At 42.9% G+C, this 18,362-nt stretch overlaps 6 protein-coding genes across 6 annotated transcripts; 3 read left to right on the top strand and 3 right to left on the bottom strand.

Annotated features, from left to right (window-relative positions):
• SAMD00019534_069300 (hypothetical protein) lies at nucleotides 1-1,569 on the bottom strand (the record flags this gene model as incomplete). The annotated part of the gene is made up of 2 exons (XM_012898042.1): nucleotides 1-533; nucleotides 582-1,569. Coding segments are annotated over 2 exons (1,521 nt in total), but the record flags the coding sequence as incomplete, so codon positions are not given.
• A 656-nt stretch (nucleotides 1,570-2,225) lies between these two features.
• On the top strand, nucleotides 2,226-4,379 carry SAMD00019534_069290 (hypothetical protein; the record flags this gene model as incomplete). The annotated part of the gene is made up of 2 exons (XM_012898041.1): nucleotides 2,226-2,782; nucleotides 2,897-4,379. The coding sequence occupies 2 exons, from the start codon at nucleotides 2,226-2,228 to the stop codon at nucleotides 4,377-4,379; spliced, it is 2,040 nt and encodes a 679-aa protein (XP_012753495.1).
• A 764-nt stretch (nucleotides 4,380-5,143) lies between these two features.
• Nucleotides 5,144-6,430, top strand: SAMD00019534_069280 (hypothetical protein; the record flags this gene model as incomplete). Its single annotated transcript, XM_012898040.1, has 1 exon — nucleotides 5,144-6,430. A coding segment is annotated over one exon (1,287 nt), but the record flags the coding sequence as incomplete, so codon positions are not given.
• A 2,623-nt stretch (nucleotides 6,431-9,053) lies between these two features.
• SAMD00019534_069270 (hypothetical protein) lies at nucleotides 9,054-9,920 on the bottom strand (the record flags this gene model as incomplete). The annotated part of the gene is made up of 2 exons (XM_012898039.1): nucleotides 9,054-9,085; nucleotides 9,263-9,920. The coding sequence occupies 2 exons, from the start codon at nucleotides 9,918-9,920 to the stop codon at nucleotides 9,054-9,056; spliced, it is 690 nt and encodes a 229-aa protein (XP_012753493.1).
• Nucleotides 9,921-12,327: 2,407 nt separating this feature from the next.
• On the top strand, nucleotides 12,328-13,185 carry SAMD00019534_069260 (hypothetical protein; the record flags this gene model as incomplete). Its single annotated transcript, XM_012898038.1, has 4 exons — nucleotides 12,328-12,342; nucleotides 12,490-12,789; nucleotides 12,854-12,895; nucleotides 12,961-13,185. Coding segments are annotated over 4 exons (582 nt in total), but the record flags the coding sequence as incomplete, so codon positions are not given.
• A 90-nt stretch (nucleotides 13,186-13,275) lies between these two features.
• SAMD00019534_069250 (hypothetical protein) lies at nucleotides 13,276-17,753 on the bottom strand (the record flags this gene model as incomplete). The annotated part of the gene is made up of 3 exons (XM_012898037.1): nucleotides 13,276-16,499; nucleotides 16,573-17,595; nucleotides 17,681-17,753. 3 exons carry the CDS (start codon nucleotides 17,751-17,753, stop codon nucleotides 13,276-13,278), a joined length of 4,320 nt encoding a protein of 1,439 aa, XP_012753491.1.
• Nucleotides 17,754-18,362: the final 609 nt, after the last annotated feature.

Below are 18,362 nucleotides of genomic sequence, written 5' to 3'. Positions count from 1 at the left end.
TAGGCAATTGATCTGAGGCCAATGTCCCAGAGGTTGAGGCCACCTTGATCCCAATGGAAGCTGGCACGGTCCAGTGCCATCGTGTTGATGAAGCTGGAGCCGTAGGCGGTGGTCTTGGGGGCTGAGATGAACCATTTGGTGAGGTTTTCGATCTTCTTGATCTGCCACTTGGTCGGTGAGTCCAGATAGAAGTGGTACATCAGAGGGGGGGAGGGCGTAAGACTTGAGAGCTGCAACCTTGGACCGCAGTGTGGTGCTTTCAGACTTGAAGAGCGAGAGTCTGCCGCGGAGGGAGCTGATGAGAGTCTTGAACTTGGAGTAGATGCCCTGCTTGGTGAAGTTGACGCCCAAGTACCTTTCAGGTTCGGTGGCCACTGGGTAGGGGAGCTCAGACGTTGGTGCATCGCCCAGGACAATGTGGACAGACTTGTCGACATTGATGGCTGACGAGGTGGCTTTGCAGAAGACCTTGAACCATTCAATCACTCTCAAGAGTTCCTCGAGTGACCTGGTGAGCGCTGCAGTGTCGTCGGCAAACTGGAGAAGCTTGACCTTCTTGCGGACGGTCGAGACTTTCTTGCCGTCGACTAATGTGTCGAGGGGCGGTGACACAGGCAGGCCCACGATGGATTGGTCGGCGTTGATTGCTGCTGCCAGTGCCTCAATGACCAGCACAAAGAGCGTCGGGGAGAGAGGGTCACCTTGCTTGGTGCCCCTGTCCAGGGGCAGGGCATCAGTGAGGATGCCGTTGACGCTGACTCTGGCCACGGATCCCCGCAGCAGGGCCATGACGAGCCCGACCATCAACGGCGGGATGCCGACATGGCGGAGAGTGCGCTCGATGCTGTCATGCGATATGGAGTCGAACGCCTTCTGGAAATCAAACAGCGTGACATAGCCAGTCGCCATGTCTTGGGCAGCCGTGTCGATGACTTCCTGCAGTAGGATGGTGTTGTCGTGGATCAGTCTCTCAGGGACGAAGCCATTCTGCAATGGGTTGATCAGACTGTCGAGGAGCTTGGTGAGTCTGGCATTGATGACCTTGCTGAGGAGCTTGTAATCCACGTTGAGTAAGGTGATGGGACGTCTGTTGGCAATGTCCAGCCTGTCGCCTTTCTTGAAGATGGTGTGGATGATTCCACACTTGAAAWCACTGGTGATGGTCTCAGGGTCGAGCAGCATGTTGTTGAAAGTGGTGGCGAGGAAGGGGGCAAGGACCTCGGCGTGTGTTACGTAGAACTGACCAGTGAGTCCATCTGGGCCTGGAGACTTTGAGGTATCCGTGGTGGAGATGGCGGAGAGGACCTCATCGGCCGTGATGGGCTCCTCGAGTGGCTGTAGGTGCTCCCGGCAGTCCGGGCTCCAGTGGGACAGTAGTCTCTCATGCTCATCGGCGTCGTCCGCGCCCTTGGTGTAGAGCTTGGAGTAGAACGAGTGGAATGCCTTGCGTATCTCGGGAGGGTCAGAGGTGGCGGCGCCATCCTCGCCGTAGATCTCGGTGATCAGATCAACGGTCTTCCTACCCTTGGCGATGCGAGTGAGGTACTTGCTTGGCATTTCCATGTATACTCAAGTGAACGTTCAATAATATTAAGAGTACATCTCTTTATATTAAAATTAAATGTAACATGAGGAACTTCCAGAGTCGAATGATTCGTTTTCCAAAGTGTTTTGATGTCGCTTCGCGCACTCAATCACTTCATTCGTTCATTCATAGACAGTGGGTCTTCAATTACTAACTGTCATACTCTCAAGGTATGTCCTCTTGTTACACCAATCAATCATCATATATATAAATAAATAAGTTTATATGATTCGTTCATTCATAGACAGTGGGTCTTCAATTACTAACTGTCATACTCTCAAGTGAACGTTCAATATGCCTCTGAGAGAGCAAAAAAATTGTACTCCCCTTCCGGGAATTGAACCCGGGCCTTTCGCGTGACAGGCGAAAATCCTCACCACTAGACCAAAGGGGAATTGATGTCCAAAAAAGTTACCTCTCCAGCTTTAACTTGAAAAAAAGGTGCAAAAAAAAAAATAATATCAGAATTTCAAAAATCTAGATTTGATTTTCAAATGTGGGACTTTCAAAACTTTTTGTACTCGGCTTTACAACACATCGGAAACCCCAAACATCACTTTTTGTACAGCTCTCAAGTGTGTCTTTCTATTATAATAGAGTACTCTTCCCAAACAAACAAACAAATAACCAGACAGACATCATGAATCCTATACCATTCATGTCCTTCAAGAGGAAGTACCTCACTAGTGACGAACTTGCACCAGTGACATCCACTTCCTCTTCACCCACTGCAGTCTCATCGTCGTCGTTGTCGTCATCGTCGTCATCAATATCTTCGTCGCCCATGCACCATCTACCACTCGCAGCAAACCCAGCTCCGACCTACCCATTCTTAGACCTACACCCTCCTCCACAAATGCCCACTGCACTCTCCTCATTGGCATCCATCATCGCTGGCATCGGGTCTCCAACAAGTTCTCCAACAACATCAACAACATCAACACAACATCACTCCAGCCATAGTAGTACATCAAGGCAACATCATACAAGATCATCAAAGAGACAGAATATAAGTGATGACCATCATCTTCATCTTAATCATGGTAGTGGCGATCGACATCACTATAGTGGCGATGTCGGACTTAGACAATGGGCTGCAGCAGGATTGGCCTACCCCTACCTTGCCTACAACAGTCAAGACCAAAGACGTCACTTTGAACAAAGTCAACGTATCCGTACAATCAAACCAAAGTTAAAGTATGTGACCGTGATTGATTAGTAGTTTGATTGAATGTGACACTAACCATTCCCGCTTCCCCTTACCCTCAGGTTCACAGACCTACCCTATGAACTAGTATGTTATATATTCAGCTACTTTAAAGCACAGGACTTGCGAATGACATCGTTGGTGTCTCGTGAGTGGAGTAGGATCAGCTTTATATCAACGACTGAGCTGTATATTGACAATCACAACAGCCCCTCGAGCGAGGAGTTGATATCGAAACGAATCTGCAAGCACAGCGACTACCTCAAAAAGATAAGATGTGCATCCACTCGCTCCTTTGGCTTTGTGTCGATCGACACGATCATTGCACACTGTCATCATCTCGTCGACATTCAGTTCTATCAGTGTCCGGCCATACTGGATGCGCAGGTAGAGTTGGTGTGTGCGCGACTACTACACCTTCGCCGCCTCATCCTGCACAGCGACCAACTGACGAGCAAGACTATCGACGCGCTGGCACTGGCCAAGGAACTGCGCGAGCTAGAGCTGGGCGGCTTCTCACGCCTGCACCCCGAGTCATTCGCAAAGATTGGCGCATGCCAATCTCTCTTGTCGCTGGATGTCAGTGGCATCGACCTGGACGTGGACTTTGTGCGACACCTGGCCTCGTGCACAACACTGAGGTCTCTGCGACTGCGCATCGCATCGGAGCAGTCAATCTCACGTCTGCCCTACCTGGCCAACCTCACGACACTGTCGATCGCCGAGTGGGAGTTGAATGACGACGCCAACAACGACGACAACAAGACCAACCTTTTATTCCTCACGAGACTGGACGCGCTGGTCAAGCTGGAGCTGGCCTCGGCCATCTGTGACCCGCCCATGGTCATTGGCGACCTGTCAAGTATCATGCACTCTTGTCACACACTTCGCGAGCTCGATCTGGACATCTCGTACCACCTGACCGAGGACACGTTTGTCCAGGTGTTCCAGCAGCTGCAGGCGCTCGAGTCGCTGTTCCTGAGCAGCTTCAACCTGAGCGGCAATAGTTGGCGAGGCTTTTCATCACTGCCGCGACTCAAGTACCTCTCGATGTGCTGCAACTTTATGGACGAACAATCAATCAACACGGGACTGGTGCATCTCGGTCAGTGCAGGCAGTTGGAACGATTCTCAATCATCAACTCGACACAGGCATGGGTGACAATCTCTGCGATCAACTTTCGATCACTGCTCAAGTGTCGCGACCTCAGTCAACTGAGGCTGGGTGGCAGTAGAGGTGGCGGATGGATACTGGACGAATCGATCTTTGCCGCCATTGGCAATATGAAGATGCTGCAACATCTGGACACGACCAACAGCCGCGGCATCACCGAGAAGTGCTTTGAGCATCTGTCGCAGTGCACCTCACTCGAGTCGCTAGAGTGTGGAATCAAGGTGAGCGAGGAGACTGTTGGCAGTGCTGTGGCAGAGTGGTGCGGCACCGGTACATTAGTCAATTGTCCAATGTTGAAAAAGGTTGTCGTGGATGTTCGTCTGCCATCGCTAGTCAATTCCGAGATCACATGCAACACTACACAATCTACAACAAATAGTGGATTCAATCTTATTGCAAAGTTGGCGCCTTGACCATGTAATTAAAATTTTGTTATTATAGTAGTGAGCGAACAAGTGATTGGAATGTTTCCATGACAAAATGACTTACCTACCCCAAACAAAGGTGACAATATGATTGGTAGTTAAGGTGATTGTGTTTGACCAATGCTGGCCAACCATATTGTAGATGAAAAGGATGGTGATGGTCTGAGAAGAGAAGGAGCAGAGGTAAACAAGACAGACCATGAGTTGATACTAGAGGGTAATTACTACCAGCCATTACCAAGGCCATTATCATTCTTGGTAGAGGACAATGGGGTGGAAGCAGATGCGAGGTTCTCTATCATGGTGACAATGGGTCAATGTTAGGGAATGGTCATGTTTGGATGAATACATACTATACAACATGATTGAGTATATTGAAGATTGAGGTAGGAAATAATACTATTCGATAATATATATTTTTTGTTTGTTTGATGGCCTACCATGCTGTAAGTTGTAGATCATCATTGATTGAAATGATGGTAAAGTAGAGGTCTGTCGAGGTGTATTTATACTTGCTCTTTCACCAGTGTCACCTACATCATGAATAAATAAGGATATCATTACTATATATGGTTAGGATTACCTTAATTGATATGATATACCTTAGTTGGAAGAGGTGTCTACTTGAAATGGTAATAATACTTGTTTTGGCAATGACTATCATCATTCCCACTTCGAAGCACTCATACATAGAGTTGATCACTTTGCAAAAATGATCATTACTTGTTCAATCCAAACAAATACATACAATCATGTCAACAACAAATAATCAAAGACAACCATTAGATGGAGTAATAGTATTAGAGATGGCAGGTCTTGCACCTGTACCTTACTGTGGAATGATACTTGCAGACTTTGGAGCTACAGTTATACGTGTGGATAGAGTAGTCAATGGTGAGGCAGTTGCAACACCATTCGATCATCTCACTCGTGGAAAGCAATCGATTGCCATTGATCTAAAGTCTGCACAGGGTCGAGAACTACTCGCTACATTGGCGCAACGAGCTGATGTACTGATCGACTCTTTCCGACCTGGCGTCATGGAGAAGTTGGGTCTGGGACCACAACAACTGATGATCAATGCACCACGGTTGATCTACGCACGACTCACTGGATTCGGACAGACTGGACCCTATTCCAAGATGGCCGGACACGACATTAACTACATTGCACTGTCTGGCGCACTGTCATTGTTGGGTCGTCACAATGAGAACCCATTGTTCCCTTCCAACTACTTGGGTGACTTTGCCGCTGGTTCATTGTTGTGTGCACTTGGCATTGTACTGGCATTGGTGGAACGATCGAGCAGTGGCAGAGGCAAACTCATTGATGCGAGCATGATGGATGGTGCTGCCTATCTCTCGACCTTTATGTGGCAGCTCAAGAAGAAGGGTGGCATGTGGGATGGTGAGCGAGGCACAAACATGTTGGACAGTGGCGCACACTACTACGAAGTGTACAAGACACGCGATGGTCGATACATGTCTGTTGGAGCGATAGAGCCACAGTTCTATGAGTGTCTGATCAAGGGTCTCGGGTTGGACGGTCGAACTGACCTGCCCGAGCAGAACGATCAGGCCGAGTGGCCACGCATGAAGAAGTTGCTACAGGAGATCTTTATGACCAAGACCCGAGATGAATGGGAGTCTGTGTTCTTTGGTACAGATGCATGTGTGGCACCAGTTCTAGAGTTGGAAGAGTTACCAAGTCATCCACAATCAAAAGCTCGTTCATTAATGTTTCAATCAAAGTCGTCGGCGGCGTCAACAGATGTCAATGATCAAGAGATGATGTCATCACCAAGAATTTTTAATATGGTTGCTGATAATCATAATCAATTATCGTTGGCATCATCTTTGGAAACACAACAGAAAGAACAAATACAAAGATTGGCTGATAGATGTAAACAACTTCCACTAAATGCTGGAGCCAATACGACCAATATTCTCAAACAGTTTGGAGTTGAACAATATCAAATTGAGAAGTTATTATCAAACAAATATGTTGTACAGGATAATAATATAATAATGGCCAAGTTGTAATGATAAATAAATAAATAATAATACAAGATATGTAATATTAAATTTATTATTAATTATTCTCGCGTATCTATATAATTATATAAGTTATTACTATATATATGTATAAAATAAGTTAGGGTAGTACTGGAAATACATTGTTGGGGAACATTGATTGAGAGTGGCCTTCCAAGGGTCACTGGATTCAAATCAAATAATTCCATTCCTTTGTTGGATGTTGTAGTAGATTGATTATCTAATTGATGTAATGTTGAACTTATTAAATGATGTTGTTGATAACGGTCTTATTGATTTCTAAAATAAAAATAATAATTAGTGTCAGCATTCCAATCAATAAAAAAATGGTCCGGGAAATGTTTGTAAGTACTTACTACAACTCTGACTGGTGTAATATCTTTAAGTGCCGTCCTCTTCTTTGATGTGGAAGTTGAGGTTGAGGTTGAGGTTGTCGTGGAGATGGAACATGATATTGGTACACTAGTCTTTAGACGAGGTGTTATGATTGATGGATCGATATTCTCCTTGTTATCATTTTGATTATTATTATTGGATTTGGATTTGGATTTAATTGAGTACATTGTTGTTGTATTAAATATATATATATATATATATAAATATAAATATAATAAAGTATATTATGAATAAATAGATTTTAGGTATTTATCTCTAAATAGTAAAAGACCCTATTTAAAGTTGAGACTGATGTAGTATGTATGTGAAGTGTAATGGTATTAAAGACTTGGGCTATCTATCATAGTGACGATGATGATGATGATGACAGTATAGTTTAAAAAGGTCGGTCTAAAGTTTGTTGTTTAGTTAGTTGTTGAATGTTCCAGTTGACTTTACGATGGATGATTGGTATGAATATGAATGAATGAAACAATGTATAATATAATCAAACAAGGTTTGAGATTGAGATGGAGATGGATATAGGGTTTGAAGATTGTAGATAGTAGATATATATAAATATGCTTGGTTGGTTGGTAGGTAGGTTGTTCCTCGGAAAGGTCGAACCTTGTACACTTTTGATCCAAAACAAAATAAATAAATAAATAATGTGCAGTGATGATCTGATCAGAGAGTGAATGATAATGATGGCGGGCGTCAGTTGCGCTTATTTGAACTGTTTCAATGTTGGAACCATCAGGTAACAACAAACAAACAAACAAACAAACAAACAACAAAAGCGAGCCCTAGCCCTTGATCAAGGTACCTACCTACCTTTAATTGTACAAGTATCAACTGGTGTGCACATGTACATTCATACACTTCTATCAACAACAACAACAACAACGACGAGGTAGTTGAACGCGACAATGCCATATATATTTATATATAGCCTATGGGGATATTCATCTTATTGATTGATAGATGGGCGCGGGGCAATCACATGTGACTGCAATGACAGGGGACAAACAATACAGGCGATGATTGATTAATCATGAATGGTGCGAACTCATACAAGTATGAGCATTGCTGCAAACAAATGATGTAGGTACTAGTAGTAACAGTAGCCTTAGTTGTAGTGGCTTTAGAGTGTGCGAAATGACAACATGTTGTTGGAAACGTCGAAGGGGACCACTTCACCAAAGTAAACGACACTCTCACAATCATTCATTCAAACACACAATCAAACAAACAAACAAGGGTGGTGGCTAGTCAGCTGACATTTAATTAATCAAGTCTGGCTGGTGACTGACTGACTGGCACACGTGAGTGGTTCCAGTAGGATGATCATCAGTGGCTGTTGATGTGGCTGTTGTTGTAACTGTGACTGCTGTGAGTGGCTGTGACTACCCCGACCCGACACGCTGGCGATCAATCGTCAATCTCCAAGCGTCCGTCATTTGCCAAATGGTAATAAAGCCACCTGCAGTGTACAGTTATATGTATGTGTGTGTAATGATGTTGGGATTGATCGACATGGCTTGTGAGGTGAACTTACCTGGTGTAGACCAAAAAAGAAAAAGAAAAAAAAGAGAGAGGAAGAGAGGAAGGAGAGGAGAAGGAAGAAGGAGAAAAAGGTAGATAAGTAATAAGTATATATTTATATATTAAAGAGAGATAATATCATTCATATGAATAGTAGAATAGGAGTATTAGGTCGCTTAGACCTAAAGATCCATCAATCATCCATCCTTCCTTCCATACTTTTATTGTTGTTGAAGTGTGTAGATTTATAAAATGGTCAACAACACTTTGTTGATCACGTGCCGACAAAGTGTGCCTTTTGTTTGAGTTGGAGCCCTCAAAGAGGTGTCAGGTCTCATTCGTCAAGTCATACTATTGTGTGTTTTGAGTGTTTAAGCTAGAGAGAAAGATAACAAAACAGGAGTATCATAACATCTTGTAAGGTACGATTTTATGAGCAACACATCATCATCATCAAAAGGGGGCTGATGACCACAAGCACCACTTTACCATTGACCCCCAACAACCAATCTTTGTAGGCTGGACTACCAATTAATTAATTACAAAATGGCCAACTTATAATCTATTTTCAGTATCTTTAAGGGTCTAGAGGTCTTCCACATCCTCATCCTTTATCATTTTAGAGATTAGTAGAGGGCCAAGAAGTGATTGGATTGTGTGTTTTGTGTGCCTAGGCCCAAGGTCCTCCTCAGGGCCGATCACCACAAACGAAAGAAAAATCTTTATTTTTAATCGTTTGTGCATTTAGATCCTCTTTTAATGCACTGATTCCTGCTTGATTGCACAGAGCGATCAGTTGTGCACATGACATTCCTTGTGAACAGCGGACGATTGCCTGACGATCAACATCATTGTCCAATGCCATTCGTCTAGACACCACCTCTAGTATGGCCATACGATCATGTTCATTGGGCAACTCGACATTGATCTGTGTCTCGAAACGACCTGGTCTCAGTAGTCCAACGTCCAGCAGATCCAACCTAGTAGTACATCCAATCAAAAAGATCTGTGCCTTTGTCTGTATACCTTCCATCTCGTTGAGTAGTTGAGTGATCACTCGGTTCTGTACACCTCCGCCACCAGATGAGTCTCCATCATCGCCACCACCACCAGACCTTGATAAACCAATCGAATCCAATTCATCAAAGAATAGTATACATGGTGCAGATAGACGTGCTCTTGCAAACAGTTCACGAATGATTCGTTCACTCTCTCCGAGCCATTTGGACAGTATGTCTGAACCCTTTACAGAGATAAAGTTTACATTCATACGTGTGGCCACTGCTTTGACCATGTGTGTCTTGCCACATCCAGATGGACCGTATAGTAGTACACCTGATGATGCTCCATTCGAACCAAGTGCCAATCTCTTGAATGTATCTGAGTGTAGTAATGGCCATTCAATGATCTCTTGGAATCTCTGTTTAACTTGTTCATAGCCACCGATACTGTCCCATGGTACATTGGGTGGATCAACATCAAAGTGTGTACCATTTGCAGTGGATGATAGGTTTGATGTTCGTACAGTGAGTAGTGCTGATTGAAAGTCTGACATTGTTACTGGGTTGTTACTTGATGATCCTCGAGACATTGTTTCCAATATTGCAGTGGTACATAGTTTGAGAAGGTCTTGATGAACGAATCCAGGTGTCATGGCGGCCAACTTTAGAGGTAGATCATTTGATTCCAATGGTGTATTGGATAGTAGACTGGACAGTATCAATTGACGAGTGGATTGTGATGGTACTGATAGATTGACTGTCTTTTCCAAACGACCTGCTCTAAGTAACGATGTTGGTACTTTGTTTAAGGATTGTGTTGTTGCAATCAATAGTTGATTATCATTCAATTGATCTATAAAGTGACATAGACGTTGTTCACTTGATGATGTTGATGATGATGATGATGATGATGAATTGATTGATTCTATATTCTCAAAGATATATAATGATCTTCCTCCTCCTCCTCTTGGTATATTATTGATTGATTGATTAAAGTGCTGTGATGTTATATGTATTATATTATGTTGTCGTTGTTGTTGTTGTTTGATTATATATTGAATGATAGAGTTGACTTGTGTACCTGGTGCACCGGCAAGTAGTACACCTCTAAGTTTAAGTCCCATTGGTGTCAATAGTTGACTTATATGAATGTCCAATAGTTGATCGATTGTCTTTAGTTCATTGTTATGACCAAGTGTTGATTTGATATCATCTTGTTGTTGTTGTTGTTGATTATCATTGTCAATGATTGATAATGATGATGATGTCGATGTTTGTATTGAACCAACTCTGAATAGATGAGGAATACCAATTAAACAAGGTCTAATGATCAAGTCTTGTATTATTGGTTTGTGTAATAGATATCGTTTGATTGCGTTGATCGTAGATGGTTGTTGTTTCAACTTGTTGTTGATACAATAAAGTGTTATTGTCGTTGTTGTTATCGTATGTTTACGATCATCTAATATTGGTTCCAATGTGACGCTGTAATGATCTGTTGATATGTGATCATTGCTAGTTGATTGATGACAATAGTGTAGTATCCAATCTGGTAGTGAACATTGATTTGTTGTTGTCGAAGGACCACCTCCGCCTTGATAAGGTCTTGGTATCAATTGTACCAAGATCTTTGTTGTTGTCAATGTAGTTTCCAATGTTGTTGATGTTGATATACTGGAAACGAATGCATATTGATATGGTCTAAGACTATTGTTATTATTAAAGAAACAAGTATGATCAAGATAACAACCTATATCATCATCATCACCAAGTGTCGATTGATTGATTGTTGTTGATTGTCTTTGTTGTTGGAGTGAGTTGTCATTGTTGTTGTTGTTGGATGGACGAAATACTGTAGTGAATATAGTATTCATTCTGATTATCTCTAGGTAGGGGAAGCTCGAGGTGCAACATTGGAATTAAACAAAAATGGAATAAGGAACAGTCAGTCACTGCCATTAAGTCTAACTTAATTCTATGTCATTTCAGTTTCCAGATCGAGATTTACAAGGTTTGTTTCCGAGGTTTGAGCTCACATCATCTAAGGGGTGTGGTATTCATGTTCGATTGATCTGGTGATCACGATTTTTCATATCCGACTCTAATGCTTCAATTTCCATCATCCAAGGGGGTGTGGTATACATGGTAGAATGCTAGCTTTGCATGCTTGAGAACCGGGATCGATACCCGGCACCTCCAAAGATAACCTTTTCTTTTTTTTTAGAGACTAAAAATTAAAGAGGTTAACATTTGCCATAGCAAGTCCGCGGTAGGTGGACGGTTTCACCTGACTGTGTCGCTTGCAACCTGGTTCATTGAGGATGAGGTCGTTCATAATGACACCTAATATTATGATTCTGTTAGCATTGAACTTCTTTTGAAGTAGCCTGCGATCCGTCTTTATCGTTGTCACACGCACAAGAGAGATCTTTGAAGAGTATTCGGTTATTTATGGATATTTAAAGTTTTCTTATCTATTTGACTGACTGTTGTCATGCTTACAAACCCACTTACACAGTCAATTCCAAGAATGACTGTCGTTCACTCTTGAATAGAGTCGTCAAGTCTCGCCATTGTACTTGAATCTACTCTATTCATCAATCCAGTCAATCAATTCTTAATAGATATGCCATTATCGACATTATCTCAACTACTGTGTGTGATATTTAATTTAACATCCTTTTATCATATGTTTCCTATCTGAATTGATGTTATACTATTACTTTGAATAAGTGATCACTTTCTCTCTAAAATAAATAGACATCTTTCATTGTTTCCCTCAATATCTGTCTCTCTATCTCTTTTCATTACATACCACTCTCATTCCATTCCATTTCATCAACTAAGTTAACTTCACACACTCATCTCAAACTGAATGAATCAAGATTGATGATCAACCATTCATCATTTTACATAATTACCTACTTGTAATAACATTAATATATATACATACATAATAATATGAACTCATTAAAGGTATAATATACCTAATCACCATCATCATCACAATAGATTGTGTTGACGTACCCAACTAATCAATACTTCATACAACCAATCAATCAATCAAACCAAACCAAATGACGAATGATGTAAATGTCTGCGGCAATACGTCTACTACGACAGAAACCAATTGTAGTGTTTGTACTTGGAGGACCTGGTTCAGGTAAGGGTACTCAATGCTCAAAGATCGTTCAAGAGTTTGGACTGGTTCATCTGTCTGCCGGTGACCTCTTGCGTACAGAGATGGCATCAGGTTCACAATACGGTGATATGATTGCCACGATGATCAAGAATGGTGAGATTGTACCATCAATTGTCACTGTCAACTTGCTAAAGAATGCAATCATGGTCGATCCATCAAAGAACTATCTTGTAGATGGTTTCCCAAGAAATGAAGAGAATAATAACTCTTGGGTAGAGAATGTAAGTGTTGTTGTTGTCCCAAGAGTCTGTGACATTATCTAACAATATGTCTAAACCCTTTTAGATGACATCTATTGTTGATACTAGATTCGTATTATACTTTGATGTAAGTGTACTGGTTGATGACCCTTATGCCATAGTTTTATACTAACTAACCTACTATACATTCAGTGCCCAGATGAGGTAATGACAGAGAGATTATTGGGACGTGGAGCAAGCAGTGGAAGGACAGATGATAATATAGAGTCAATCAAGAAGAGATTCACAACATTCCATAATCAAACCAAACCAGTTGTTGAGCACTATGGTAAACAATCAAGAGTGCACTCTATCAACTCTAATAGACCAGTTGATCAAGTCTATGATGATGTTAGAAAGTTGTTCCAAACATTGGCTTGAACAATGGAACATTCATTGATCCGTTCAATCAGTAGTATTATGAATACATAAAGACAACAACAAGTAATAACAGTAATAGTATGACATTTATTGTCCAAAGAATGATGAAGTTGGTGCAGCGGCAGCACTAAACTTTGCATATAGTACAGCTATGATTGCAGCTACGACTACAGCTACTGCGGCTACTGTGGCTGGTATGACGTAGGGGTTGTTGTGGTTCACTTGATCTTGCCATTGTTGTGATGGGAACTTGATGGGTACGGTGGTAGTGGAGGCAAGGTTGGTACTGTTGGCCAAAGGATGTGTGGTCAGAGCTGTATTGTTCAATACTACCAACAGTGTGTAGAACTGATTGGATGGTAGAGTGAATCCAATACTACATTGATTGAATTGAGTGTACAGTTGGGCCGGTGTACCAATCATTACATAGGTAGAGTTGTTGTCAACAATGTCTTGAGTGGCGGCCAACTTGTCAGAGGTATAATCACGGCGACATTGATCATAGACTTGGAATATTGAGTTGGATACAACTACTCCATCATTGTCCAACAATGTAAAGGCCATTGTTACGTTAGTGTTCTCGGCGGATGGATCAACTATGGAATAGATCACTTGGTTCAATCTAACTACACCATCTGTGGATGTAAAGTCTGGATTGTAGGTGATTGATGGTTTGATCAATTCTTCGACGACATTGATCACAAGTGATGCTGGATTGGAAGTGTACTCCACTGCGCCACCATCTGGGTTGATGATGGCCGATCCAGTCAAACGGGCATATCCATAACCAGTCTCTCCACTACCGGCAACAAACACCAATGACGATGTCGCTTGTCCATTGCGGTAAAAGTCCTGGTCAGAGTTTAGACGTAGTGGTGTACGTCCAGTGACTGGTTGGTTAAAGTACTTTCGGTTGAGTAGGAATTGACCACGACCACCAACAGAGTTGACCAGACCATATTGATTGAATGATGGATAACCAAAGTATAGTATGGCAACAGAGTTCTTTGGTAGAGTGAGTGTTCCATCGGCTGGGATGTCAGATAGTACAGGGTTCATGTATGATTGACGGTTGGGGTTGGTAATGTTGTCGGCACGCATGGCATCAGTGATGATAGAGTACCAGAGGAACTTTGTTGGATGTAGTTGTGGTACGTACTTTACATTGATATAGACACGTCCATTCAATGTACCGGTACGACCCATAGCAGTGTACTGAATGTACATTAGTCCATCACCAGATGTGTTGACCTCGGGTACATAGAGGAATTGATACTGTCCGTTGGACTTGGCAGTGTATGATTCAACACGTGGGTCCAGCTGTACAAGACAGCCTGGTTCCATGCAGGTCACACCATAGAGTTGTCCACGTCCACTGCTGGTCATTACAATCTTCTCGGTCAGTTCGTTGGAGTAGAGGATCACGGCAGGGATACCAAAGTAGATAGGATAGTTGGTGGTGGTGTTGACATTGATGTTTGGTGCATAGGTGTCACGTGGACGATCAATGATGATCAAGGAGACAGTGGCGGTGGTCTGGGACTCTAGGCCTTGTGGTGTTACAACACTAAAGGTGAACGTATCGGTTATACCAACACCACTGATTGATGGCTCGTAGGTGAGTGTAGGTGGAATGGATGAACCATCATTGACTCCAGTGATTACACGCTTCGTTCCAAACAACATGTAGGACAACTCTCCATACTCGGGGATGCTTTGGAACTTGACATACACTTGTCCATTGGACATTATTGATGTGTAGTTCACTGTGAACGTGTATGCTTCTCCGGCCAATACACCAATGGTAGATGGGTATGCTTGTGGACGTGGGTCAACTGTTGCTTGGATCGTTATGGTGATTGTTGCAGTGGCCTCTGAACATCCATCACTGACAGCATAGGTTAAGGTGTCGGTAACACCACCCGTAGTACCTTGGAAGCTGAAACTCTGGGATGATGGGTAGGTAGCAGTGGTACTGGTCACTTGTGCGTTGGTATCACTCAATCGTAGAGTACCCTTGGTTGGTAGAGTTGGGAAGCGTACAGTCATCTTGTTGTTGTCTGGATCGGATATTGGTAGTGTAAACGTTGTTGCTTGGGTGGTAGAGGCAGTCAATGATACTGAGGTGGCAGTTGGTACATGGTTAAACTCTAGGTTAACATTGGTCTGTCCATAACCTGGTACGTTGACTAAAAAGTTGACGTTTGTAATAGAGGCAACACTACTGGATGGGTACTTGACCTGAAGGGGAAGGTCATAGGTACCGTTGGCGGCCACGGTGAAAGTAGGTAGAGCAGTGTTTGGTACAAAACCACGAGTATCACCAACAATGAATGGTGTGGCAGTAGAGAATGAATTGAAGATACTGTTCAATGCCTTGCCAGACCAGTCGGCACCAGACTTGTTAGAGATATCAGACAGTCCAAACTTATTGCTCGAAAGGAATTGGTTCCAATTGTCTAATGGGGCACCGCCAACTGATTGAACCACTGGCATTATAAAGTTGTTGACCAAGTTGTTGTGTACTTCGTTGGCAAATGACGATGTGAAGGTGTCACAGTCGTGATCAGTGAGTATGAGCACCAGACGATAGGCACCACGTCTCCAACCAAGTCCAGTAGAGGCGGCAGCGTTCAATGCTTTCAAACTGTTCATTGTAGAGTTAACGTACAACGAGTTGTAGGTCTGCTTGGATTGGAAGTATGGTGCGATTGGTGAGCCGATGGGGAGGACATGTTGGAAGTCAAACGAGTAAAATCCAAGGTCAGAGAAGAATCCCAGTCCAAAGTTAACATTGGCATTGTAGTTTTGTAGACGGTAGATGAATGAACCAATGTTTTGTTGGTAGTCGGCGCGACGGAACTCATTGGTTGGTGTAATGTCCAACACGACGTAGATGTCCAGTAGGTTGGGAGTGGGGTTGGCCAACAACTTGATGGGTACGGCAAAGGCTGGACCAGTCGGTGCAACATAGACATCAATGTCATAGGGTGTGAGGAAACCACCATTCTTGGAAGATTGATAGACACTTGAACCTTCGGCAGAGTTACAATAGTCATTCAATGGTTTGTCACAGGTCACTCCAGTGTATCCATAGTCACAAACACATGTACCATCACCCAAAGAGCCAGAGTTGACTTGTCCATGAATGCAAACTGGGTCAAGTGCACAGGAATCACCAAAGTGACCTGGAAGACATTCGAAACAATTGGTCGATGGATCAAATCCAGTCTGGCATGTACAACATCCCTGTGGATTGGAGTTTACATTACATGATGGTTTAAGTTGTCCATGTCCACATGGTGGAGATTCTGAAATGAATATTGTTGATGTTTAAGTTAATATTTGATTGATTGAATGAATGATCCTAATTAACAAACATACCAACTAAAAGAATAAAAGAAGTTTGTGATGTTGAATATACACCTCTTTGATCCTTTGCACCAATTGATACAACATAACTACCGATTTGTCGGAAGTTTGGTGTCCAGTTGGAGATGACTGTTGTTGGATTGGCTCCCGAAGTGGTACTGGTAACACCAACTGGTAGGTTGGCGTCAAATATTGTGACGATGGCATTGGTCAGGTTGGAGGCAGCCTTGTAGGTCCATGTGACTGGTACGTCAGGAGCACACTTGATAATGTCCTCATTGTGTGGAGTTGGGTCGATAAAGAATGGTACATTGACATTGTTGTCGGCACTAATGATAAAGTCAACGGCCACATAATCATAACCATTGCTGATGATCACTTGGGTCGAGTAGAGTCCCTCGGTGGGTGGCACAAACGACAGGATACCAGTGGTCGACACGGTCAGTCCGACGGGTTGGGTGAGCTTGCTACTGCCCATCTCGGTGGGTGTGGCAAGACGGAAATGGAGTGTTCGGCTTGGGTCCGAGTTGTAGGCCACCATCTGGAAACTATTGTTCACACCCTTGGTCATTGTGATGATTGGCAGTGTACTGCCAACGACCGATTGTTGGACCAGTCCATTGGCGGTTGGTGGAGCAATGTGGACGGAGGAGGAGATTGAGTAGCTGCTGTTGGCATTGTTTAAAAGACTGCGCAGACGGGCGAAGCCTTCAAAGTGCACGTCGTAGGAGGCACTCTGCGTGGGGTAGGTATAGTACACGGTGGCGGTACAAGTGAACCAGTTGTCCTGGTCATTCTTTGAGTTGACCACACACACTGGTTGTTCATAGTCATCGTCCTGGCCAAAGTAGAGTGTGCCAATGTCGGTGCCAGTGTAGTTGTCATTGTTGTAGCCAACGATTGGTTGGCCCACTTGTACAGTCATAAAGTTTACATAATCGGTTCTAAAGCCCAGTTCGACACTGAACTCTATAGTATTATATTTAGCTCTGGATACTGGCATCCATGATATTGTTCCAAATCTGAAATGTGTACCTAATGTAGTAGTTTGTGTGTTTGTGAGTTTGAGTTAGACTTGTGTGAGTTTGCCGAGAGAGTATGTGCCTAAGGAGTCACTTACTCTGGACAAGAGATACAAGTAATAGTGACAAGAATAGTGTTGATAATAAATAATTAGAATGAAGGGTGGCCATTCTCTAATAATAATTTGTTAATAAATAAATAGTTTGGTATTTAGTAATAGTACATGTATTAATGTTGACAGATGGTGATGAATGATTGATTTATGAGAGTGATGTGATGTTGATGAGGTTGATGATGTTGATTGGATAGTCCAACAACGTGGAGTTAGGAGGAAGAGGTGGATGAGGAACTTGATTACAACAAGTACAACTTAGTACATTCGAACAACAACAAGGAGGAAAGGAGTGTGAATTGATTGATGGGCCAGGAACCAGGCACACTAGGTGTTTTCTTTCTCCATTACATGGTCCAAACACAACCCGTAAAGGTCAATGGCTGGACCCGATCACCATTATCGTGGAGATGAGTGAGCGATGTGATGGCAAGATCATGATTAACTTGTTTGATGGTACTATGTTTTATCTCACTTCCACAGCCCATTTACTTTGACATTATCATAATGAAAACAACTTTGGCTGTCTCCACATCTAGAACTTGGCTCAACGATATTTTTCTCAACACGTTTGCTGGTGATGTGAGGCCCGAACTTGCGGGACCAAAGGTCACATCAATAGATCTGCAAAAGGAATGTGTGAGTGTGCCTTTCTCCATTCGCTCGC

This window comes from Acytostelium subglobosum (assembly GCF_000787575.1).
Source record: "Acytostelium subglobosum LB1 DNA, scaffold: scaffold13, whole genome shotgun sequence".
In the NCBI taxonomy this organism is placed as follows: Eukaryota; Evosea; class Eumycetozoa; order Acytosteliales; family Acytosteliaceae; genus Acytostelium; species Acytostelium subglobosum.
This window is presented reverse-complemented; position numbering and strand designations above follow the sequence as displayed.